Source organism: Phallusia mammillata, chromosome 2 (genome assembly GCF_965637545.1).
Source record: "Phallusia mammillata chromosome 2, kaPhaMamm4.hap1.1, whole genome shotgun sequence".
In the NCBI taxonomy this organism is placed as follows: domain Eukaryota; kingdom Metazoa; phylum Chordata; class Ascidiacea; order Phlebobranchia; family Ascidiidae; genus Phallusia; species Phallusia mammillata.
This window is the reverse complement of record NC_137253.1, coordinates 9,430,892-9,456,537: the sequence shown is the minus strand read 5'-3', so window position 1 is coordinate 9,456,537 and position 25,646 is coordinate 9,430,892. Positions and strand designations below refer to the sequence as shown.

The 25,646-nt window shown below is 36.9% G+C and overlaps 3 protein-coding genes and 1 long non-coding RNA gene across 6 annotated transcripts in view; 1 reads left to right on the top strand and 3 right to left on the bottom strand.

The window, feature by feature from the left end:
* LOC145215682 (brefeldin A-inhibited guanine nucleotide-exchange protein 3-like) overlaps positions 1-3,535 on the bottom strand; it is a 59,495-nt gene extending 55,960 nt beyond the window's left edge. For 2 of the 3 annotated variants that reach the window (XM_080084430.1, XM_080084427.1), the window contains exons 1-5: positions 2,409-3,535; positions 2,253-2,334; positions 1,841-1,924; positions 1,234-1,365; positions 39-128 (exon numbers count right to left, since the gene is read on the bottom strand). In XM_080084430.1, the coding sequence (XP_079940556.1) occupies positions 39-128; positions 1,234-1,365; positions 1,841-1,924; positions 2,253-2,334; positions 2,409-2,560 (540 nt within the window). In that variant the 5' untranslated portion in view covers positions 2,561-3,535. The remainder of the gene's footprint in view (positions 1-38; positions 129-1,233; positions 1,366-1,840; positions 1,925-2,252; positions 2,335-2,408) is intronic. The other variant, XM_080084429.1, reaches the window with a different exon arrangement.
* A 299-nt stretch (positions 3,536-3,834) lies between these two features.
* LOC145215690 (geranylgeranyl transferase type-1 subunit beta-like) lies at positions 3,835-10,326 on the top strand. The gene is made up of 9 exons (XM_080084441.1): positions 3,835-4,051; positions 6,695-6,822; positions 7,048-7,118; positions 7,466-7,617; positions 8,036-8,168; positions 8,240-8,367; positions 8,886-8,988; positions 9,061-9,169; positions 9,546-10,326. The coding sequence occupies exons 1-9, from the start codon at positions 3,951-3,953 to the stop codon at positions 9,845-9,847; spliced, it is 1,227 nt and encodes a 408-aa protein (XP_079940567.1). The 5' UTR covers positions 3,835-3,950; the 3' UTR covers positions 9,848-10,326.
* Positions 4,655-5,997, bottom strand: LOC145215694 (uncharacterized). The gene is made up of 4 exons (XR_013857348.1): positions 5,863-5,997; positions 5,518-5,652; positions 5,251-5,338; positions 4,655-4,954 (listed from the first exon to the last, which is right to left on the bottom strand). It is a non-coding gene; the product is annotated as an uncharacterized LOC145215694 (long non-coding RNA).
* An 86-nt stretch (positions 10,327-10,412) lies between the features above and the next one.
* LOC145215683 (A disintegrin and metalloproteinase with thrombospondin motifs 7-like) overlaps positions 10,413-25,646 on the bottom strand; it is a 37,706-nt gene continuing 22,472 nt past the window's right edge. The window contains exons 12-27 of the mRNA XM_080084431.1: positions 23,907-24,116; positions 23,550-23,661; positions 22,829-22,962; positions 21,388-21,508; positions 20,804-20,940; positions 19,857-19,967; positions 19,171-19,312; positions 18,700-18,826; positions 17,802-18,021; positions 16,835-17,190; positions 15,951-16,362; positions 15,229-15,378; positions 14,324-14,497; positions 13,692-13,838; positions 12,232-12,382; positions 10,413-11,789 (exon numbers count right to left, since the gene is read on the bottom strand). Of these exons, the coding sequence (XP_079940557.1) occupies positions 11,638-11,789; positions 12,232-12,382; positions 13,692-13,838; positions 14,324-14,497; positions 15,229-15,378; positions 15,951-16,362; positions 16,835-17,190; positions 17,802-18,021; positions 18,700-18,826; positions 19,171-19,312; positions 19,857-19,967; positions 20,804-20,940; positions 21,388-21,508; positions 22,829-22,962; positions 23,550-23,661; positions 23,907-24,116 (2,856 nt within the window). The 3' untranslated portion in view covers positions 10,413-11,637. The remainder of the gene's footprint in view (positions 11,790-12,231; positions 12,383-13,691; positions 13,839-14,323; positions 14,498-15,228; positions 15,379-15,950; positions 16,363-16,834; positions 17,191-17,801; positions 18,022-18,699; positions 18,827-19,170; positions 19,313-19,856; positions 19,968-20,803; positions 20,941-21,387; positions 21,509-22,828; positions 22,963-23,549; positions 23,662-23,906; positions 24,117-25,646) is intronic.

The following is a 25,646-nucleotide window of genomic DNA, read 5'->3' as shown; positions in this document are numbered from 1 at the left end:
TTGTCACAAATTTATCATGGTTAGGTCAGTAAGCGCACCTTTTGCGTGTGCAGGGTATATGCAGCACAGAGCTGTAGCAGAGATGAGTGAATGTTATCGTTGTCCTTGTGCCAACATGCAAGACACATCTGAAAATTGTGCACAACCACAAAACAACAGCAACAAATCAATAAATGGCTATGGCAGTTGCAACTTAAACAAAGAGGCTTGTAATTGGTAGTGATGGGATGAGTACCCGGTACTTGGTATCGATGGTATCGAATGATTTCAGTGGTATTGATACTTGTACTCGGTGTCGAAATATTTTGCCTCAGTTTTCGATACCAATGTTCCATACCTAAGGCCAGTTTGCACTATAAGAATAGGGGCAACTTTTTGCCAATATTTGCTTCGGACAGCACAAAATTGGGAAAAAGTTCTGCAAGGTTACGCATATTTTTCGCTATCGTGTGGAGATTACATTTTCTGCATTTGTGTGTGTGCTTCTGTACCCGGCCATGGCAGATAAATAAGCCAGTGATATACAACTAAGTGCAACACTATATTTAAGTACTTGGTACTCGTACTCGATATCTAAGGTATATATATACACATAGTACTCGCTTCTCATAATCTGGTATCATCCCATCACTAGTAATTGGCTCAAAATCTGACAAATTACTTGTCAATTACCTTGTTTTGTGCCAAACTTAGGTACTTGTCTTACATACAGGCCCTTTTTAAGCAATTGCACTAAAAACTTATGACCAGTGTTTTTTTAAGGTGTTTTGGGGGACCGAAACGGTCCCCCAAATTTCTCCAGCAGTTTCCCAAAAGCAAATATGGCTATTTTTTGGTATTTAAATGAAACACTTGCGGTCTCTTAAAACTACTTAGCGGTCACCCAAACCAAACCTTAAAAAAACCCTGAAGGACTCTATGATGAACATACAAATGAAAAAAAGATTACAAATGTAGTTTGTAACCAGTTTGCTACGATTAATGCAAGACAGCATTTGCTTTAGTAACACCTTTAAATGCAGGTAGACTTACCTGCTTGCAAATTATAAGCATTAAATATAAAATAGTGGTTTTAACCTAAATTTCACTTAAAAGCTTACACAGCCAAATATACCAACATTAAAATTGCAGCAGCACAAAAACAGCAATTTCTTTAAAAAAAACAGAAAACTTCTTTGAAAACAATTGGTCATGCAGAAAAACCACAGAAACGCATCATGCAAAAAAACTTACTTGCACAATTTTGATTATTAATTCTCCATCGAAACTTGGGACAAAGTCACAACAGAGACCGAGAAGAATTTTCAACCCATGAACTTGGTGTTCGGGTTCAAGATACGGTAAACAGTTGAGTGCATCCAAAACCTAATTTGCAGGTTAAAAGCCTTTTTAATACTGGTAAAACATCAAATTAAAAATTGGAACACATTGCTTAAAGAGATGAACTGTGGATGCAATTTTTTGCATGTTTGTTATTTTGTGGGGAAAAAAACATCTACAATAATTCTCGGTTAAACCAGGTTCAGTTAATCCAAAAAATCTGTAAATCCTGCCCGAATTTGGACAAAACTCTAGGTAGAAATACTTTGTAATCCAGTAAAGCTTTAACCTATTGACATCGGTTAATCCTAATCCAGACAATTTACTTGGTTCAAACAGGCCTGAATTAACCTAGGTTTACTGTATTTGCAAATATGTTATAAGCATTTCAGAAGGAATGTTACAGACTATGTATTAATGTGGATATCAGCACTATATGTATAAATGGTAAGTCTGCCCAATCTTTGCGTCATTGTTCACAAAGCAATATATGGACAAGTGAAGAGACATAATTATCTACCTGCAAAACAAAGATTCTGGCATCCATTGCGTCCCACTCATCCTCTCCAGTAACACCATCCAAATCCGGATGAAAAACTGCATACTACAAAAACACAAGAATTTGAGAATTCATTGTACATAAACACAAATATTAGAATCGAAACAAACAATTTTTGGTCATATTTAAAACACCAATGTGCCTACCACAAAATCTATTTAAAATAAATTTGAAAACATTCACATCATTTTTAGCACAAAGTTTCTACATAAATGGAAATAATATTTTTTTGCAAAGTTAATGATTATATTTTATACATTCTTACACCTTGTAATAAGTCTAAAAGTGTAGCTTCTTTTAAGTGTTTTCAATATGTCAATAAAACTTCAGCGTTAAAAGTTGCATGAGCAACATAATGGAATAAAAATCCTACCTCAATGGCTTGAAGGCCAATGTTGATCAGGGCAGGATTGTTGCTTTCCAAGGCTTCTTTAAATACTGATACACATTTCTCTCTACAAAAAAAAAAAAACATTTTGTCACACATATATAACATTTTTGCTAAAAACCTACAAAATTATATCTGTACCTGATTTGCCATGCTTTAAACGCATATGAGACCTTTTGTGTTTCAATGGTATCTAATGCAAGCTGAACATGGTCATAAATTAACTTGTATCGTGTGGCTGTTGTATTTTGCAACAGAGTTTTAAGATGCTTCTCTATTGATTGTCCATCCATTCTGGCAGCTAGTGCTCATCACTGACAATTAAAGTAATACACAAGGCTGCATTTTGCCTGATGCAAATCCCTGTTGTACTTATTGATCAATGGGGATGCTGTAAAAACAACCAAATCCAATGAATATGACTTTTTTGGATTTAGGTTTAAGATTTTTCAATAAATCAACTACAATCAGACACAGAACTTTTTTAGATTGTTTTGTTTTCTGTAGAAGTTTTCAGATGGGCATCAGTTTAACAAATTTATAGTATAATTGGTTTAACCATCCCTGACTTGTACAAAAACTACCATAAAAACAAAGAAACATTTGAATAAAAAAGAACATTGAAATAGAAATAAAGCATGAATACAGAAAAACAAAAAACACAAATGCCAAAGTAAATGGCAAAAATAGCACCCTATGCAAAAAATCATTGGATTGTTAAAAAAGATTTAACATTTAAATACTCTAAATATAAACAACATTGAAATACTGTAAAATATTTGTTCTATAAATCTTTGTCTTGACAAGTACAACATTAAGTTAAAGTTACAAACTTTAATAAATAAGTTTAAAAAAAAAATCAAGTAAACTTATGCCAACCAAACCAATGTGCCCAACCAACGCAATCAAACTAAACATGTGATTTAAACCTAACGAAATACGCAAAACGCAATGCAAGTGTGACCTTCGCCTGCAACGCATCAAGCCATCAACACCACCTGCTTGACCGGCATAAGAAAAAACAGCTTTCCCAGACCTGCGCTTTTTTCTGCATGTGGAATTGTGGATGCACCACGCAGATGCCGTCAAACGTCGAACCCAACAAATGCGAATTCAGTCTTGTAATAAAACAGATAATGTCACGTAAGTGCTTCTAGATCGTGTACAAAACGAAAAAAATCTTTTATCCTCCAAAGAGGCAGTGAGTGGACGTTTGTAAAGCAGTTCCAAAAAAGAAAATTAAAGAACACCTTCAACAAATACTAAGTTGATAAATGTACCCAACTCCTAAAGTAGACTTGCAAGTTTCTACCGTTTGCCACAAAATGTAAGGTACCAAACAAAATTACCAAAATTTGAAGTGCAAAACATTACCAACCAAAAAATATCAAATTTCTTCAAAAACAGAACTAGTGTTTTACAACAATAGTCAACAATGAACAAGTTTAGAAATTTCCATAGGTTTTTTTATTGTTGGTAAATTGTGATAATAGTTGGACCAAAAGTGAGTTTAGGTGTTGTACCTTTCTGAGGTCCAAACAACTGTTCTTTTTTGATGAAGTCTTATCATTGCACTTTTAGTTAGCTCCTCTGTGGTATAGAACGTTTTGGTTTAATTTTATTCTTCGAATTCTTGATCGACATTGCTAGTAAAGTGTGTTTTCTTGTCTCGATTTTACAACAATGGATTCATCGACGTCATTTGAACGCAAAAAACACATTCGATTTTTCTCCAGAATTTTGCAAATCCTTCCTCATCGCTATTCGATATTGGATACCAGCAGGTAAATGATAATTAAGTTCTTTTGTAGCTATTGTAAATACAGATCGCAACTTTAAAACGTGTACAAATAATTAAAAGAGGTCGTAAAATTGCTAATAATTAGAAAATAAATTGAGTGCATACAAAACACATAAATTGTCTTCATAAAGCAGAATGCAAACATTTTTGCATTGTTTTGTGTGGGTGACACTAAAGGTGGCTGTACACAGACTGCGTATTCCGTCAACGTGCGTAAACGCATGCGAAAAACGGTCCGTAATCGGACGTGCGTAAACGGACCGAATTTACGTTCCGAATGTGACTGCGTTTGCTGGTATACACAGGATCCGAACGATGCGATGTTTCGCTTGAATGCGTCCTACTCCAAATCAGTTGTTTGGCTGTTTGAAGCCGGAACACCGCTAATTTCTTGCATTTGGGTTATCACCGTGGTGGTGGGATTTTAATACTGCTGAACTCGAACACCGACCAAAAAATGCAATTTAAAATGTTTACAATCGACATTATCCAACCTAACCTTCGCAGAAACTCAACTCATTTGCTAGTGACAAGCCTTGCTCAAATAAGATAGCAGTATAATAACATCGCTAGTGGAAAACAAATGTCACAAAATATTTGTATTTTTTTCTTAAATACACTTTTGAAGCAGACAAAATAAAAAAGTACAAACACACAGTGCACATAAGCAATATGTTTAAATGGTAAAACCAGGGATGAACAAACACTGAAAGGATTTTTTTGTGTGTTTAAAGAATTTCATTTGCTTTTAAAAACCCTCCTGGTACCCTCTTTCGATTGCCTCAAGCGTTTTCTTATTTTGGAAAGATAAAAGGCAATCCTAGCATCAGATCAGTAGGTGGCTTCTTATAATTTGGTAATGTGCTGGTTGTTGCCTGCAGGTCTCCTACAAATAACAAAAACTGAAAAGCAAAAATATGTACAAATTAGTTTAGAAGTACTTTTGTTTATTCCACAAGTGCAATCTTTCATTTGACTTTTCTGGTTTGTTTCCATCTCTCATATTAAACACAAACCTTGGTTGCAAATTACAATGAAGAAGTGAAAAATAATACTATTTTTGATCAGGATTCTTTCCCTGCAGTACTCTGAAAGATTATTGTTTGAGTCCATGCCTTACAAATGTAACACATATAGTAGGTTTATTACAAATATGGAGCATAAATCATTTAATTTACATACCTGTGGTGTTGTGTATAAATATAAAACCATTGGATTTTCTGTCTTTTTATATGGGTGTTGCATATGTCACCTTTCTTTCACATTTTTCCTGAAGAAAAAAGTAACAGACAGAAGTCACATATAGTCACAAAATGTACATTTGATAAGCAGATTAAACCCTCCCCAATGTACCGTAAAAAGTTGTCGAAACAGTTTGTGGTAAAAACCGCAAAATATCTATAACCATTAAAAATGTATCCACATTGTAATAAAAATTAGTTAAATTACCTGTTAAACCAAACTCTGCTGAAGTTGAATTACAAGCATTTATATGGTAGATTTCTCTCCAAAGCAGGTTTCTCTCTAACTAGTTTTTCTTGTTAAACTTGATTTCTTTAGTTGATATTGGTCAATCAAAGGATTCTACAAATGAACATTTCAAGATAACTTAAAGTGCATAATTCACAGATTGTTGCAGAAACATCAACCAGTACTTACGTGTATGTAAACAACAACTATGGATTTATGATTTCATAAGCAACATCCTAAATATTTTCATAAGCAACATCCTAAATAGTTATGAACTGACTCTTTCTTGAACCCTTTGTTTCACGGAAAGCTATTGTTACTTACATTATTAGCTTTTTGTATCCCGCTGTTGTTCTGCATTCCAGTCGAGTTCGAAGTCTGTCTTTTTGCCGATTTAATAATAAAACCTTGCATATTACTTCACTTCTATTTATTATTAGAAACAAGTGGGCTTTAAGTCTTTTGATTTGATCAAAATAATTTATACTAATCACCCAATCTAGAAATATCTCTCAGTTTTGCACTATCACTACACCGAAAATCGCATGCGTACGTCCGAAAAAATAGAACATGTTCTATTTGTTCGGATGGCCTTGCGTTAACGTCCGTTTCGGACAAAACGCATGGTTCGCATTCTGTGTATACACGTCGACGGAAGGCGACGGACCGAAATTTACGCGCGTATACGCATGACGGACGAAAACGGACCGAAACGGATCCTGTGTACAGCCACCTTAAAACGCTGAATGGGCGGGACGGGCGGAATGGAGGGCGGGACGTCGCGGGAGATGGCGGGACGTCGTGAAAACCGCTAAATATCGGGTTAAATTGCTGACGGTTGGAGCTATTAAGGTTGGGATAAGGTTTTATAATAGTAAATCATTAAAAAAAATTCCGCCGAACACTACATTCCGCGCCCGAAACGTCCCGCCATCTCCCGCGACGTCCCGCCATAGCATTTTTGCCTAATGTCAGGAAATAGTTGAATAAGTTTTAGGCAGGGACATTTTTTGATTCATATACTATTATAAAACCTCAACCTAACCCTAATAGCACTAACCGTCAGCAATTTACCCGATATTGAGCGGTTTCCGCGACGTCCCGCCCATCCCGCCCATTCAGCGTTTTAGTGTCACCCTTTTGTGTGTGTTTTTAGACTGACAATCACATTTTTTGCACTGTCTGGACTGGATGTGTTGAATGCTCTTGACCATCTCAGTGAGAAAAACAAACAGGAAATTATTGAATGGATTTACTCATTACAAGTCATTCCCAATGAAGCAGGTAGAAATATGAAAAAATCTTTTCATCCCATATTTTATTTTAAAATCAGAATGTGAAAAAACTAAGGTACACATGACACAGAATACAATGCTATAGCATAACTAAGAACAAATCAATGATAATAATTTTGTCAAAACATTTGAATAATAAAGTAAATGTGTTTTACAAAACTTAACTGGCAGTTTTGTTTTTAGTTGTGTGTTGTAAGATTTACTCTATTTTCAGAATCAAACACTTGTAAATGTGGATTTCGCGGCTCAACTTGTAATGGAGTTACCACCCCTCAATATGCAAAGGTTTGTAAATATTTTTAATGGGTAAAATGAGTTTGCCTTGTGCCTTGTTCTAGCAAAAATATGGATTGTTGCCCTGTCTTTGCTGCTTGTGTTTTCTTGAGCAAAAAACTTCGGTTACTTTGCAATAATATGGGTTGAACCAAATAAGCTTAGCACCTCGATGCATTACTATAGTGCATTAACATATTTTTTTCAAATTTTTAGTTTATTTAACCAGTACAATGACCTAGTCAGAATCATATGCCTAATTTTTTTAGGCTGGCACAATGGCAAGACTATGTTCATAGAACTATGCTTAGATATACTTTGTTTTGAAAAACAGCTGATTCATGCTTTTGTGTTTGCAGGCAATGGAGTCAACAAACGAATACGACAGCAGTCACATAGCAATGACATACACTGGCCTTGCTTCTTTGTTGATTCTGTCTGATGATTTGCAAAGAGTAAACAAAAAGGCATGTTTGGAAGGAATAAGGGCTCTTCAGCTTCCTGATGGCAGGTTAGAAGTCTTGTACACAAGTAATAACAAGCAAAAATTTTCACAAATGATTTGGACTCATTGATAGGAGCCAAATGACAAAGAATGTTTTCATAGTGTTGCTGCTTAAAAGTAGTATTAGGTCTTCTGTTTAAGAAAGAATTTGTATTTTCAACCTACGTAAAAAATGTTATGCAAGTTTCAACAGGGCCAGAGGTCTTCTACCATAATTTGCACTATTTGGTGGAGTTTGAATGTAAAATGAACATTTGGTTTCTTATGTATTTACCCCTAAACATGTAAAATTTCGGCCAGGTAGAAAACTTCTGGCTTATATTGTGAGCTTATGAAATTTACAAAAGACAAATTTACACAAAAACAGCTGTATGGTTTATCATTTGTTGCCGACAAACAAAACTGATGTACTTTGCTTTTACAGTTTCAAATCAACGTATGACGGCAGTGAAAATGACATGCGATTTATCTACTGCGCATGTTGTGTAAGTGCAATACTAAATGACTTCTCTGCAATTGACACCGCACAGGCAACTTCTTTTATTCGCAAAAGTTTGGTAAGAATTTAGAATCATCTGTGTTGTAAAATTACCAGGGTATTAAACTACATTAATTTTTTTGTCTGCAGTGTTATGATGGTGCATTCGGTCAGGGCCCTGGCCTTGAGAGTCATGGTGGATCAACCTTTTGTGCATTTGCATCGCTTAAACTTATGAAAACTTTAAACTCTGCCTTGTCCAAACAACAGCTAAAGTGGTATGGGACACAATTATTATCTAGTGCATAATACTTAAATCTGTGGAAAGAGTGTGCTTTGTGCATCTTATATACGATAGTTTTTTATGCTGGTAACATTAATATACTATCTCTAAGAACTTTTGTTAAATTTTTGTGCCCTTATCTGGAAAATACCCAAATAGCCAATTGTTTTTATCCAAAACACCATTTCATAATTTTAATCATAATGCAGCTGTTATTGTATGAACTAATATAAGATTTTTGCACATGGCTACAATATTGTAGTAAAAAATTAACTACAGTAAACTTCAGGTAATTTGTATCTTCAACCTAATTCGGACAAAATTTGAGGTACAAATAATTTGTTATGTGTCAATGCCTTAACTAATCAACATTGGTTAATCTAGACAATTGTTGTGGTCCAAACGGGTCCAGATTAATCAAAGTTTACTGTAATTTCTAGAAGTAAATTTTTATGCAGTACAAAGTTGTTGTTGTGTTTTTACAATATATTGTTATGTTTATCAAATATCTAGGCTTGAATATTGGTGTGTCAGTCGACAAAAAATGGGATTTCATGGAAGACCTCATAAAGATGATGACACATGTTACTCTTTCTGGGTCGGAGCTACGTTAAAAGTAGGTGTCAGCTTGTATTCATATCAACTGTTACACAGTAAATTTGCAGCATTATACAACATTATTTTGCAGCTGCTTGGTGTTTTTGAACTTATTGACTTCAAGGAAAATGAGGAGTTTGTGTTATCGACACAAGATAATATTGTTGGAGGATTTGCAAAGTGGCCTCAAATACATCCAGGTACCCTTTTTTCCTCATCTGATGACTTGAACAATTTTTTGTTCCAGTGGATTTAAAATATTGACTAAACTTGAATTGGATGAAAATTATGCAGCAGCATGATGTCAAAGTGTTTATTTTGGTGCTAAGAACATTTTGGTCTAATAATGTTTTTTGTCTTGATGGTGCCGAAATTTGCCATTACGCCAGCAAATGCAACCATGAATTAATAGTTTTTTTGTAAGAAATTGTGTTGTTAAAAAAAGTAAAAATGTCATAAAAAAGAAAACTCACCCATTCCACAAGTTTGCTTTATTATCAAACTTTTTTATTTTTTTTGGTATTAACCACAATATTATCATATTTTTACATGTTTCCTCTATGTTTATCTCCTCAGATGCGTTACATAGCTACATGGGTGTTTGTGGCCTTTCCCTTATGGGGCTCCACAACCTTCAGCCAATTGACCCAGCTTTGAATGTCACCCAGCGAGTACGAACTCACATGGAGGAACTGCATGCAAAATGGGCAGCTGCTGAGACCCGAAAATTACAGACAACGTCGATGGACAGGTCTAGAACAAAAAGCTCAACAATAGATCGAACCCACACAGGGACAGTGGTCCTCGCTTTTGTAATAGGACTAGGTGCAGTTGTGGTTCCCTGGATTTATAAAGTTTATTTTCGCCATGCAACGTAAAAGCTAGGAAAACTACTGCTGTATCTTCAATTACTGTGTCCTTATTCTAGTAATGCTGTTTCACTGCATAAATTTTAAGCGTTTTGGCCCATTGTTCTTTACATAGATAAGCCATTTCATGTGTAATACCTGTTTTAGGCCTTAAGATTTGCTTTATTCGAAGTATCTGTTTTTGTGACTTATTGGTAATCATAATTGGGTTTCCATTTATTTTCCCTTTGTGGTTTCAATTGTAGCAACATGACTTAAATAACTGAATATATCATACAAGTACGGGAGTCAATTTAATTTCCAATTTTAGCACAGCACGCATACATAGTCTTGCTTTTGTGGACAAAAAAATCACTCATTGCCCTTTCTATGTTATGTTGTGTAAAATGGTCTTTTGATCAATCAGGCTATTGGTGCAGAGTACATTTTGCTTGTTTTCATGTTTTCAGACAGAGTATTTGCAATAATATAAACATGGTTACATATTGTCCAAGTCTGCACGATATTGTCCTAAGAAGGAATCTTAGGCAATGGTTTGTCTTTGCTTCGAAAACCAATTTAAACAAGTTCAGCGTCTGTTTCAAACGGTTTAATGAAACTTCGAACTTAAATAATGCATTAAACACAAAAGGCGAACGTACATTGGTATGGTAACACACGTTCATATACACAACTATTTACAACACCATATATGCTGTAGACGAAAAAATTCACTAGATATGCTGATATGATGGCACGATTTCTATGACAAAACAAAACAGTACGAAATAATCAAGTAGTACAGTTACAGTCGAAAACGGTTAAAATTTCAACTCCTTGATAGATTTGTTAAATAAGATGGATCCATAAATTGTTGTTCAAATATGGTCGCACAGAGATTACAAACTTAAAAATTGTGACATAATGGATTATTAAACGTTCTTCAACAAACAGTTTCCAGTGTGACGTCACAAACCAACCATGACGTCACTGGAGAACAACGCCAATCCAATGAAGCAGTCAGAATCGATTGTACCGTAAGTAAGAAAACTTTGCCAAAGCAAACACAAAAAACGTAAATTTGCTTACAAGTGAACTTTTTCGGAATGTTATGATTGTTACCAAATAATCTATCGCGGCGTAATAAATGTTTGTTCTGTAATCGGTGTGAAACAAAAGTAAAACGCCACACGTAAAGACTATTTCGTATAAGTGACCAACTACTATAGTTTTTCGAAAGTACTGTGGTATAAAAAACTTGGTGGCATATTTAGTTTTCGTAAGCCGTTGAGGAATGAACAAACTAAAATTCTTGAATTTTTAAATTTCTAAAATTAGTGCCCATTGACAGCTTTTAGGGGGGCGGGTGGATTTAAGAGCCAGGATTTGAAGTCATTTTCCTAACAATTACATGGTTATGTTGGCCTATCTTCGTAGTATTTCCAGAACACTAGTAGACTGTTTGTTATTTGAAGCATATGCCCAATACAAAACAGTGGTGTTGAAATGGTTTCTAAAAACGTCTTTTAGTTGCCGCTGAACAATCAACAACAGCGAAACTCATTGAAGCGGAACATGCAAGTAAATAACACTTCGTGACGTTTGTTGAAATACAATTTAGATTTTTAACCGTAACAACCATAAAAGTTACGCAAAAAGGATTGTAGGCCATTTACACAACAATAGGCATGTTACCACATCTACTTCTGCAATTGATGTCCTAGCCTACAGTTGCTGCATGTTTGAACTTATGTGTCACTTTTAGTGCACACATAAAAATCGCAAAGGCTTTGTAAAAGCCATTTCTTGAGCCTATGTTTTTAAGCAATCTTGTTTTTTCTTCGTACACTGGTAAAGGTTTTGCATGTTGTGCAACACTGGATTGCCAAAGAAGGCTGTACACATTTTCCCCAACTCTTTAGTACACGACAGAACCCGGTTTTTAACCTGTCTCCCTGACAGGAACTAAAATCTGAAAAGAGAAATAACTGTTTATGGGCGGTAAAGTGTAGTTGTCATTTGTCCACTCCAGACCAGACAAAGGGCATAAGTCATTTGCAGGTTGACAAATCACAACGACCGCCACGGCAACCTTAAAACCCACAGGACTAAGATGATAATGCAACCATGATGCACAGTGCTGGATTAACCATTAGGCAAAGTAGGCACGTGCCTACAGGCCAGTCAAAAATCCAGGCCACTTTGAATGATTTGGCAACACCGATAATTCTAATTTTTCAGTTGGCAACCCTGATTTTCGGGCCGCTAAACCGATTTATAATTCGAATGTTAAGATATTTGCTGGGGTACATACACCCACCTGCCACATGACCAAGTGGCTGAGAAACACTGGCCAAAGTAAAAGAAATCTTAAGTATCTATTTCAAGTGGAAATGATTCAGTTTTGTTCTTACCGAACTCGGTAACCCTGCATATTCCCTGGTTGCATTTCTTGGACGTGTTCGGCTTCACATTCACGCTGCATTGGTGGCTAGCTTTTCCAGTATCTCTCTCAACACATTGGACTGTGCGGTGCTGAAGACCACTGCCACAGTTTACCGAACACTAGAAATTGAAAAATGTTTTACACAATCAATTGGTAAACTTTGGTAGCATATGTTCATTTTTTTCCGACATTCAAATTGGTAAAAATGTGTAGCCTATTTTCATGTCTCATAAATGAGGACGTCAGACTAGATAATTTACATTTTTATGGCAGCAGTATTATTTTTTTAATAGGCAACAGTTACCCCGAAAATATTATAGAACACCACAATATTGTACTTATCACGTAAACAGAGATTGCGTCTAACGGGGGTCATTAGCTCCATTCCAATGCTACAGATAACAGCCCAATTACAAAAAGCTAAACTAATCGGCTACGTTGCAACTTGCAATTAAGCAAAAAAACCTTCATGCAAAATCACTTGTGACAAACATTATTGTGACGTAACACACAAATATGACACAACAAATGCAATTAGTCGCCAGTTTATTGAATTACGTGGTGAGTGGCAGCAACATGTGACGCAAGTGATGTGTGTGGCAGGTGTCACTGACATGCAAAGCAACCTGCCACCAGCAGCATGGTACGCAGGAAAGCAATTTTCACAATAGCAAGCAACAAATTTGTACAAAATTGATTAAAATAAGCTTAAAATGCTCAGTGACAAATATGTTGTCATTTGATTTCGACATTCAATGAATAGAGAATAATTTCAATGGTAAACAATATTAACTTCATTTCAACTGTTTAAACATGTAATTCATGCTTTAATGCACATTTAGCAGTTTTTATTGATTTTTGCATTCAAGACGTAACATTGAATTATTGCATTATTACAGGAATTGCAATTGTGTTAGTAATCGCCGGTGCTAGTTATCTTGGTATCGCTTTTCCGATCAGAAGGTCACCTAAAATCCTCTGCTGGGTGCGTTTAAAGCAAAAATTGAAATATGGAGCATATTTTTGACGGAACTCGACAAGAAGCAACAGAAATATCAAATTAATCGACAGAATATGCAACAAAAACGATTTATGCTGATTCATTAAAATTTTGTGCACACAAACGAAACAACACTTGTGAAACATTCATACAAACGAGCAACAATCGAATTTGCAGTGGGAAAGAAAATGACGAACTGAAAAGACCTGAAGTCAAAAACAGACCCTGGGGGGCGCTTTTGTGCATTTCAAAAACATTGCATACATTGCAGCAGGCCTAAATCAAAAGCAATTTTTTGGATTATAAAAAAAATAACGACAAATTTTCCCCTGGCTGATCGACAATTTCAGTTCGCCATTCTGCTGAGTAAGCGTGTACAGTGCAGGTAGCAAAGCGTGTAGTGACGCAGCAAAAAACAACCACTATACCCTTTCCCAGTTCGAGGTCCTCCATTCCACACATTTCTTTGGCATGCAGGGTTTCATAATAGGTGGTCTGTGCATAGGGTTGCACATTCCCTCTTTGGAACAGGCAATCCGCCGCCGCTGGGTTCCCGATCCACACGTTACATTACACTGCAAACACATGTTCAAGAATCGCATAAAAGCCAGAAATTTAACAATAAATATTTGAATTTTTTTCGGGCAAAATGTTTTTGACCACGAACTTGACATTAAGTTTGATGTCAAGGAAAAATAAATAAATATTCACCAAAAAGTGAAAAAACGGTTATGTGTTGTATTGCATCTTTGTTGGTTTGTTGTGTTTTAAAACGATAGATGGAACAATTAATTTTGGTTCAGCCATATTTTCTTCCTATAGTTATCTTAGTTCATTTTTTATTCAATGAGCCAAATATTTTTCATGTTTTGACGTTTACTGTTAGTTTAGCAGCAACAAGTTTTCGCGGCGTGAACTTGTCACTTTATGGAACTTCCACAAGTTATACGCTGCAAAATGTTAATTTTGTATATCGATTTTATACAGTTGTCTATACTTTAGATTAGGCAGAAAATACGTAATATAATCATTATCAACGCGATTGTATTCATGTACTTACTCTACTCCATCTCGATGTCTTCCAGGGCAAGCAGCGTTTCATGTTGCACGTCGCGTTGACCTGACGTGGACGCGGTACAGTTTTGCAGTGGTACGGTCGGATGATTTGTTTTGTTCGGGCATTACGACATTGAACTTTTTTGTACTTTATCCCCCGACCGCATAACTTTGAACACTGAAAAGACAGAAGCAATTTCAAACGAAATATTTCACAAATTAAAACACTTTTAAGCTTTGCTTATAAGTATCGAAGTGGGCTAATTTTGTGGTGCGCTGACTTGAGTGTAGAAGTTTTGAGCATAGCGACTAAAACAACAGTTTTATATTTTCTGTCGTAATATATACGTTCTTAATTACTCTCTGACTAAGTTCTAATTAGATCATGGGAACTGTCAGAAAGAAAAAGAAAAGTGTTAAAAAAGTAAACATAAATTTGATACTGGGATCAGCCCTGGAACATCTATGCAGACCAGCCATCATGCCACACTCATATATTAAATCATAGTACGCCAGGTCTATTGAAGGCGCCATACCGAATCAGCTGGCTACCAAGCATATTGTAGTTTACCAAGCTTACAAACGGCTTGGCGTCCTGATATTTATTGGAAAAGAGTTTAAATCAGTTTTGCGAAGACCATTTTAATTTTTTTTCCCTCAATGTAAATGTTTTCTATGGACGTGCAATCTGATGCAACTTATTATCAGGAAATAACAGTTGCTGCCAAGCATAATATCAAGTTTATAGAGCTCTTCTGCTGGCAAATGTATTTTTATTCCGACGTCGCATCCGGTGTTATTTACCCTGATGAAGGTGACCTGTGCGGTATGACGTCGAAACGTCGGAATAAAAATATATTTGCCAGAAGAGCTCTATAAACTTGTTATTATCAGGAGTTTAATTGTTACTTTTGTCCATTCTCCGTGCATCCACACAGCGCAAGGTTTCAAGATGCACCTCTGCACAGGTGGTGGTTTAGTGCTGTTGTCGCATCCTCCCACTTCACTGCTACATTCCACATTTCTTATACGAGCACCCATGCCACAACTGGTGGAACACTGTCAATACAAATGAACCAATTTTTTCAAAAAAAAAACACGTAGAAGTAAAACAACAATAAGGGATTAAGTTGCTTGAACCATAGACATAGCTTTTTAAGCTTTTTCTCCGTAATTAAATTTACATTTAAATATCTTGACACGTTATCCCACAAAACTTTTGCAAACCGTCAGAAAAAAAACATGGAAAGATTCCTTGTTCGTAACTTGTTAACAGCGTGTAGCCAGCGAGTATGCGTGACACTGTAAGAATATGTATTGCACCAGGTTGATCATTTTCAATCTCAAAATATGTAAGTATAAAAGCTTATTTCTCCAAGGCACGTTAAAGTTACCCCCGATTAAAAACGTTTTTGGAAGCTTATAAGCGTAATTTTAAAGTATATTTTGTCAAAATACATCGCAACTTTAAAACAAAACACGAAACCAGTTAATCGGGATTCAATTTTGCCAAGTTTCTTGTCCCGATTAACCGGATTTCTCCTCTAACCGGCTTCCTATTAACTGGTCACATCTGTAGCAGCAAACTGCACTTAAAGATTCCAGCATAAAAAGGAGTAGAAATTACTTACGTGTCCCCAATACCCAGTCAACCATATTGGCTTCGGCGTCACCGGAATGTATTCCGTGGTCGTTGTTGTGGTGGCTGTCACGACGACCGAAGAAGTCGTTTTTAATCCGCTGGAAAGATTCTTTGGAGCTTGGTGGATGTCCACGGTCTCATTTCCGATCATCCTAATTCTGTTTTCCGAGTCTTCTTCAGAGTTGGAGTTTGTGTTGATGTCCAGAAGTTCATTTGAGGTGTTCGACCGAGAAAGATTACTGATGAGGAAGAGATTTTTGCTTTGAGGTTGGGCTCCTGATCCTTGGAGGTCGGAGCGGTCGATCTCGTCGTGATGAGGAATGATGTTGCTTCGGATGTGGAGAAGAGGATCTTGTACTGATGGAACATCAAGGAGCGGATCGGGAGACACCGTTGGAGAACTGAAAAATATTTGAGTATCTCCGATAGTTCACAGGACAAAAAAGTTTCACTCTTGTAACCTACGATGTGAACAATTTTAGCATATTATGAAAACAAGACATTGTATAGGTAAAATGTGCATTAGTTATAACACAAAACCTATTTGGTTGAATACAAAATGAGTTGAACGTAACACGCCCGGCCCTCACGTATATATATATTTTTTTTTTGCAACAATATTTATTTTTTGTTGATTTATGCAGTTAGTCTTAATTGGGTAATTGAAACAATTCACGGGTTAGCAAATGAGTTTAGCGATCAATGAGTTTTGGGATACATTGCTAATCTGATAAAAAACATTTTAACTGAAGAGACATGGAATATTTTTGGTCACAATTCAACCTATAGCCATTTAGCTTGCAGAATTCTTCATGACAGTAGCCAGACAACTGGTTCACCCCAGAAAACAATACAGTCATATATTCAACTCACCTCGTCGTACAAATCCTCTTCTCGCAATCCTTCACCGTTATCGGCTTCTCCTCTGGTTCACACTGGTCGTCGTTCACAATCTCGAACGACAAACTGTCGAAGAATTGTTTTCTATCCTTGTTTTTTCTCCGTCTTCTTCGCCTCGTCACAGTGATCGTGTTCATGGTCAGCCGCGCGATGTCGCCAGCGAGCAGCACATCACGTGATCCGGGTCCGACCTCGCTTTCCAGTTCGTCGAGAACCTCGTCCTCCAAAATCGCCACGTCACCGCCTTTCATCACGATGACGTCATTGTAGTAGTACGTCACGCAGTTGACAGTGCGATTGCGCGTGCCCTCACCGCATTCCGTTGAGCACTGCGTGAACAAAAGTGAAGATTACCCTGGAAGCAATCTTGGTTCATTAGGTTTTTACACAAACGGCCGCAATATCGTGTTAATTTACGTGGCACTTTTTATTAGACTATAGCAGCGCAGATTATCATTTCAAATATTAGAACATCTCTGTTCCATAGTGAAATGCTGTTTTTCTAGAAGTAGGTCCGGTGGAGTTCGTTACCGGGCCGTGGGTTTTTTTTCACACAAGATTCAATTTCGGTAGTTGTTACATCACATAACATTTGTTAATAAAGGTCAAACGGATGTAAATTGTAGGAGCTTTAATTTTTATCATAGCATAACGGCGCGAAACTTTCAGCATTTTTTTATGTTAAATTTCCAGAACGAAAACAAAAAATAACGGTGTTCCATTCCGGTATTTTAAATATTTTTTGTTTCGGTATTTCGTTCCGGTATTTGAGCCGAAAATTATTTATTTCGTTCCGGTATGAAACACTGCAAAAACGGTTGCCGACCCCTGGTCTAACCCATTTGACGTTGTTTAAACCTTAAAAAAATGGAGGCAAAATTTGCTTAAAAAACATCCAATCTACATTTGTGACTAACTAAAACAAAACTATGTAATTTACATTGCTCCATTGTTCAGCTCTCCAGGTCGGACAAGGTGTACTTGTGGGTGCTGGACAGGGACGGACATGATCCGGTTTGGGAAGTTTCGAACACGATCTGCTCCTCAAGAAGACCTGCTCCGTGGCATCCAGACTACGGATGCAGTTAATACTCCTCCTTTGACGTCCGATTCCTTTTCCGCACGTGACTGAACAAGGTTGCCAAGGCCCTTTCTGCCACCTGAAATTGTTTTGCAGTTGTTTTAGAAATGCCAGATTTGAATACAACTATCGCACGCCTTGGATATCTAACTAACAATGTAGAGATGTTGTTTAAAATGTAAGTTAGTTACAAGCCTCCTCTCGACCATATAAATTGTTTTTTCTGTACACTTAGAAAAGCAAAATTTCCAAATAACCTTTTATCACTGCTTCTCAACCTTTTTGACGAAGACCCAATTTTTCAGCAAAATAGTCAAGCTGTGGTGACCCAAATTTTTAACATAATATTTAACAAAAAATCTGACGTGTTGCAATGTCACACAGTTCGTCTGAGAGCTCCAAAAACGCCCAGCCAGTATATGCAATAAACTATGAGTACTGAAAGGCCTTGTGAACTAATGTTATCAATGATCGACTAAATCAATCGATAATCCACCTTTGGATCGCCAACCAAGGGCTGAAAAAAAAACTCTTGGGAACACTATATACGGACTTCATGTTATGTTTTTGATCAAAACTGTCTGAGATGCTAAAATTAAACATGCTCAATCAAGGTTTCAATTTCAATAAAAAGATCGCCTACGCTTAAGTAACTAAATATGGATAGATTAAAAAATAAGTTTTCCATAACAATTATGTTCGGTTTTCAGGCAATTGTTTACAATTTTCACAGATTCTAAGATTAATGAGAACTTACTCCGCAGGGCAGGGCTGGTGATGGCAAGTCCTCCTACGGTCATCCGGACGTTTCGTAGGATTACAAAAGTCTTCCTCCACGATCCCTGCCTTCTTTTCAACACAGATTGCAACCGACATTTGGACACCTGTAACCACATTACAAATTGCATTGTTTTTACAAAATAAGGTTCTAGACTTCTGTAGAGCCCTTTGTTGCATTATGTCTAGTGACTTATGAAAGTGTTTCTTAATGAAACGTGGCTTTGCAGGCGTTAAAGTAAACGGACGCAACATTTGGTGACCCCGACGTGATGAAAACGCCTAACTCTCAAAGTAGACGATACACTTTATGTTACCAAATATCTCTTACTTGATAAAATGGTTATATGCCAAACGCTAAAAACTTTTGCCCATATTTAAAAAGGCCACATTATAACTATAAATGTAACGTCTTGAAAGAATAAAGATAACAAACTATTTTCCTATATACCTTTTCCGCATGATCTTGAACACGAACTCCACTTCTGCGACATCCATTCGAACACGGGTTCATCAACATCGAAAACTGTACTCACATTGTGCGGCATCACGTATGTGATTTCTATGCCGGGGTTTTCCTCCACGAAAAGAACCTTGAAAATTGCAACAGTTTGCAACAATTGGACCAGATATCTCATGACCTTTTTGAGTGACAATGACCTTGTGTTTTAAGTAGGTCTTAAATTGAGTTAGAGTCATAGCCTTAAAACTTCGACTCTACTCGATTTAGTACTGCAAAAGACTCGATTTTTGAAAATAGAGTGGGGTTCTGGATGTACATATATAGTTGTCAGTGGCCCGAACCCGAATCGTCTTGGAACAGCCTGTTTAGGTCCGAAAGTTTAATTGACAGGTATATCATAAAGAAGACATACACAATGGACAATAGTAAAAAATGGCTCAAACAAGACGTTTTAGGGCTGTTAGGCATTAGGTTCTATACAACAACCAGCTACTTAGCTCGGTAATTTACATTTTAAAAAATTACGGACACAGTACGTGAAGTTAGGCCCGAATAAAGCCTGTTTGTTACAAAAACCAAAGCCCGAACCCGAACGAAAAGCCCGGCCCGACTTAGAAATTTGCTCGAGAATTCGAGACAAAAAAGTTCGAGAAACATAATTTCTTTGCTCATACCATGATTTCTATGTCCATGGTGATCGGCCCAGTAGCAGTAATGTTGTCCAACGTCATATTAACCCTCTCGTATGTAAAATATGTTCCAGCCAGCTTAAACTTGGTGTCCCACTGTAAGGACAAGAGATTTCAAATTTAATGATAACATAAGATTAAAAAAAGAAAAAAATGTACTAAAATAACAATACCTCAGGCAAATTTCGCTAAATACCGATAATTAAAAATAATTATGCAAAAATGCTAACAGGTCAAACCATTTGGGTTGTGATGAGATTTTCATGTTAAACATAGTTCCTAAGCCTATCTCTGTCGAACTGCATATTGAATATATATGCTCTTAACGTCACCTAACACTGTTTAGAATTGAAACTTTTCTAAAGTGGATTCTTATATTGATAATTGAAGTGGAATGAAAAGTGGCATAACGCAGAAGGTTCATCTGAAAACGCACCAAGAAAAAATGCTTTGTTTATTTTTAAAAGTTAAATAATGTTTGTTGGGAAAAAACCAATAACACAAATCCGAGCACTATTAAAGGTTTAGGGCAAGTCTGAAGCTTATAGCAAAATGTTTTTAAAGGTAGAGCGGTAAAAATGTCAATCAACGGAGTTTATTTACATCTGTCAAATCCACATACTTTATTCCAAGAAACAAATTTCCACGAAATACCGATTAGGTTTAAGCTGTTTGCTTATAATAACACACAAAAATGTAAGCCTTTAAATGCTAACAAATCTTTCTTGGGTTAAGCCAGACTGACGTGTGTTTAGTTTGGCGGGGGATTTGCATTCCTAAAATTGTGGGTTGAAACTGACTGTACACAGTTGAGTTGGCGTCGCTTTAGTAATTTGGTGAGCAATTGCGGGTTGAACCAAGACTCAATTGACAAATCTAAAGCATTCAGAACCTCTTAGCCATTGAGTCATCCTGAGACAATTCGTACCCACCTGTATTCTATACCTTCCATTGAGATAATACTCATCACTGTTTGGGTTTTTCAAGGCCAGAAAGTTACCAGTGGACTTGGCTTCATGCACACGAATGTCCCGAGCACCAAGAGGCAAGATTCCAACGCTGACATATTCTGGAAAAGAAAAAATGTAAAATTTTGAAAAAGTAAAATTTTACAACAAATACTCGTTGTTTACAATCAGACTTTGAACCTGATAAAAACTACCGTGACATTTTGACCTTTTTAGGGGAAGTGCGTTCAGGATACCATAATTCACAAGGGAGCGAATGTACAGTGAAATAGCGATACGTCAATTTGTAACGCATAGTAAAAGGCGTTGGCATATCACTTGTACGACACTTTACTAGTTAGTTTATTGAGTTGGAACACATTGTTTATAGGAATGCCAACTAAGATTTTTATCAAACAGAAGCTTTTAATGAAATAGTGCGTCATATAGGATAAGTTGTACCAGTTTGGCTCGTGAGTTGTGAACAGTGGTCTATAAATACTTAAATGTCACTTTTATGCTTCTGTGTATACAACTAATAATGATTTGTGGCCAATAGTTGGATATACCTTCGCCCCTCGTCAAGTTGAAGGTCTTCTTGACGTCACTGCATGACGTCCCGTCGCCATGACAAACACCACACTTGTCCTCACGTGACACGGAGTCGATCTTAAGGTCACATCCCAAACGCTGATGACAAAAATGTAATGTGTCATGAAAACTAAGATGGCAATGCATAAAAACATACGCTCTCGTTTGCAAAAGGTGGATTTGTGTGTTAAACTGTTTTTGGTACAGTTAAGTCAAGTAGAAATTATTTCGTTAGGTAAAAGATTCAGAAAACCACTGGAGTGCCGTTGGACGGCTACACTAGCCAATGCGGCCGATCTCTCGTCACCAGCTGCACTGATGAGACCTTGTCTGCAGCTTATCATTTATTGGCTCTATGCTTTTACACTAAAAAAGAGAATTTGCAATACTTCAGGAAAATAATTTTACTAGTGGTTTTAAAAACATACTTTTGTTTGTGAAAGTAGGGCTATTGAAATCGATGTATGCACAAAATTCGAAGGATATTATTTAACTTAGTCGGGAAGGGATGAAACTGTTACAAAAGGGGAAATTGACAAAACAAGATTCAAAAAGGATTGAAATTACTTAAACTAACAATTATTTTCTCCTATATTATGATTTTCAAGCAGTCCCTGTTGAAAACTTAAGCAGTCCCTGTTGGAAGGTATTAAGTAATAGAAAGATGCCTTAATAATAAGATCATTTGTGTGTGTTCACATTTGGATTTCCTGACTTACATCAATATAATGTTTGTCTTAAAACGGATCGTTTTGTATGATCTTTATAAAATTGAACACATCTTGATATGTAAACAAGTCTCCACGAAAACAAAAACAGTCGAAGATATAAACTTGGGAATATGATTTCGCTATATATCGGCATCGCCAGTTCCTTGTTTAAATAAAATTTGTCGAACGTCTTTCAAAACAATAACGATCGACGATAATATAATCATATGACCTGTCAGAGCAGAGTTTAGGGTCGAGCCTGGCTTTTCGGGTCGGGTTCAGATCGGGTTAACAAACGGGCTTGATTCGGGCGTGACATTAAATTATGTGCGTTTTTTGAATTATGTGCGTTTGTTTAATAAAATTACCCAACTATGTAGCTAGTTGCTGGACTTAACCTAATGCCCAACAGTCCTAAAACGCCGTTTTTTGATTATAGTCTGCGCAGTAGTACGTTTTGTAGGCTTTTATGTAGAGGCCTGTCAATCAAACTTTCAGGCCTAAACGGGCTTCTTAAAAACGATATAGGTTCGGGCCGGGCTTGGGGTTTCTACTTTCAGATTCAGGCCGGTTCGGGGCCCGAATTTTTGGCCGAATTACAACTATGTTTCAGAGGGTCAGATACTGCATATGTATGAATTCTCAGTGCAAGGAACACGTTTTAGTGGTTTTGAAAAAACAAACAAAAGAGATTAATAGACTTTCTAACCTTGCAAACTCCGTCTACACAAATGTCTTTTCCGCTGCTATAACACGGAGTTCCATCCACAACCTTGTCTTTTAGTCTGTCAGCAAACGGCCGTTTTCCAGTCCTTGTGTAGCAGTGTAATTCACACGGGTATACTGAAAGATAATAATATTTAATGTCAAAAAGTCCAAATCGTATGTATATTTCCAATCATTTTCGAGATACTAATACGAAAATGGGTATTATAATCGCTTATGTCTTTCACACAGCAAATATATTTTTAAAACACAAAATCTAATCATATTGCAGCAGTGAAAATATAGTGTCAATACTGCAAGGTACATTGATAAATCAGTTTTGAACGACGAATCACCAAATTACAGAGTTAAAAATATGTTGCTAGCCAAACTGACACGCTTTAAATGTTCGCTGCAGCTGCGTTATTTGCAACACCAACAGAAATACCGCTAATTACACTTTCAAAACACAACAAAGTGTATACAATCAAAACATTTCAAGTAACTTTTAAGCAACCTTTGTAAGCCCCAACCTCGGACTAATCATTGAAATAACCTTTCTACATTCTTGTGGTCGATTTTACCATGAGTATTGCACCTTTTAGCAATGTTTGCCGATTTGACATCTAACAGGCGTCAGGGCCAGGTTTCTGGTGATACAGTTCAACAAGTGCGTGAAAAAGCAACATGCCGACATTTGTGTATTCTGACTGCGGTAAACTTACTCGCACTGTCGACAGGAAACCAAGTGTAGGTCTTGTTCCGGTATGGTACATGGTTGAATTCGGTGCATTGCTCCTCCCGGAAGGAGTAACTGTCATTTTTCTTCGGGCAGTCCTACAATACACACAATGGCGTTAATGCTGCTGTCAACATAAGATTTGTTTGTTTGTTTGTTTGTTTGTTTGTTGATGCAATAGTTTTTGCATGACGTACGACCAAACGCGTTGCTGAGGGAGCTGTTTGCCATCACCCGCAACTGATTTCAGATACAAAACGAAAAACAAATTTAGTTATATATTTAGTTACTGCAGGTTTATTTTTTTATTTTTTTACAATTACCACACGAACCAGTCACTAACCCAGATATTACATGTCCTGTATCTTCGCCGTTCACCCAGGCAGTAGCTTCCTCCGTTAGAAGGCGGTGGCCGATCACAGTATCGAGCTGAAAATGAAACTCCAATGCCACAAGTTCGGGAGCATCTACTCCAGCTTGTCCAACCACTCCACGAACCATTCACAGCTGATGGTCGCTTTCCGACTGGTACACACGCACCACCAAAACACCACTGCGCATAGAAATCTTACACTTAAAAATACGATTTCTATTCTTTAATGTACAGCTTTTGTTTTGATGGCCTGTGTTATTGGTTCCTAATCTTGAAGAAGTTATAAATTTAGGGGAGGAATTTACAATTTATTGCATGTGGTTTTAAAAAATACAGTTAAGTTCTACAAATATGACCTTTGCAAAAACCGATCTTAAACTATCGGTGTTTGGTTTAGCGCCTACTTTGTGGTAAGATTTTATTCGAGAGAAATGTATATGTTTCAAATTGTAAAGTAAGGAATTGAACGGAAAATCTTAAGAACCATTGACCGAAGCCCTTTTAGTGCAAAACAGACCTATTTAACTTTAACAGATAAAAGGCAGCACAATAAAGTTGCGTTAATTCTATTCAGCTGTCGCAATGGATTGTTTCTAATATAGACAAACCTAACTAAGTCCAACTAAATTCGCAAACTAATATCCATGAAACAATACGACCTTTTAAATCTGAACAGACAAATGACAACATTGGGAGTTGCATTAATTGGGGTCACGTCTAAAACTGCGGGCCCGCTTGGCCCACTTGGCCCGCTTGGCCCACTTGGCCCGCTTGGCCCAGCACTTGGCCCGTTTTTCCCTGCGAGAGACGCGACAAGCACTGGATATAGTGGGCCCGCAGTTTTTATACTTGCAAGAGACGCGACAAGCACTGGATATAGTGGGCCCGCAGTTTTTATACTTGCAAGAGACGCGACAAGCACTGGATATAGTGGGCCCGCAGTTTTTATACTTGCAAGAGACGCGACAAGCACTGGATATAGTGGGCCCGCAGTTTTTGAATTGCATGAAGTGCTGGGCCAAGCGGACCAAGTGATCCAAGTGGGCCCGCAGTTTTAGACGTGACCGCATTAATTGTATTCATCCTTCACAATTCATTGTTTGTAGACGAACTCAACTAAGCCAAATTAAAGTCGCGAACTAATCTGGCATCCAACAAGATACATAAAGATCAAGGAGGATAGGAAAAGGGTATTTATTTTGGCTTGCTCAACAGATTATCCAGTAGTTTATCTTAACTAGACCACAAAATAAAGAATGCGTCGGTAAGAATAGCTTCGAAAACCATGGGACGTTCTAATATTTCATCACTCCGCCTCATGTAATCTAAACCCATACATCACTCGCGCTTATCCAAGTTGAATGTTTAAACAGTAAACTCTGCCCAATGCCGCTTTGCCAATTCATCTGTCAATGCCCCTTCTGAATAAAGAGGTGGAACGAAGTAAGTATAGACAGAAACGGTGTCGATCTATCCCCGTTTAAATGATTTATGGTACTCAAGTTGGAAACTATCGTATAAAAATCGTTTACTGTTTTCGATGAAAAAAAACGAAAATTTTCACTTGCGTAAATTATTAGGTGTTATGTTTTTTTAAACAAGAATTTGGTGATGTTAAGCTTTTCTTAAAAAAAATCTTTCACTTAAAGCTAACTCGTGTGCCTTTTTCGAAAGTTTTAACGCTTCAAAGTCACGTGTTATTGTACTTCT

Coding starts and splice junctions, on each gene's coding strand:
- LOC145215690 (XM_080084441.1), top strand. CDS start 3,951: ATGGATTCATCGACGTCATTTGAACGCAAAAAACACATTCGATTTTTC. Junction 7,119..7,465: donor CCACCCCTCAATATGCAAAG/GTTTGTAAATAT, acceptor TTGTGTTTGCAG/GCAATGGAGTCAACAAACGA. Junction 7,618..8,035: donor CTTCAGCTTCCTGATGGCAG/GTTAGAAGTCTT, acceptor TTGCTTTTACAG/TTTCAAATCAACGTATGACG.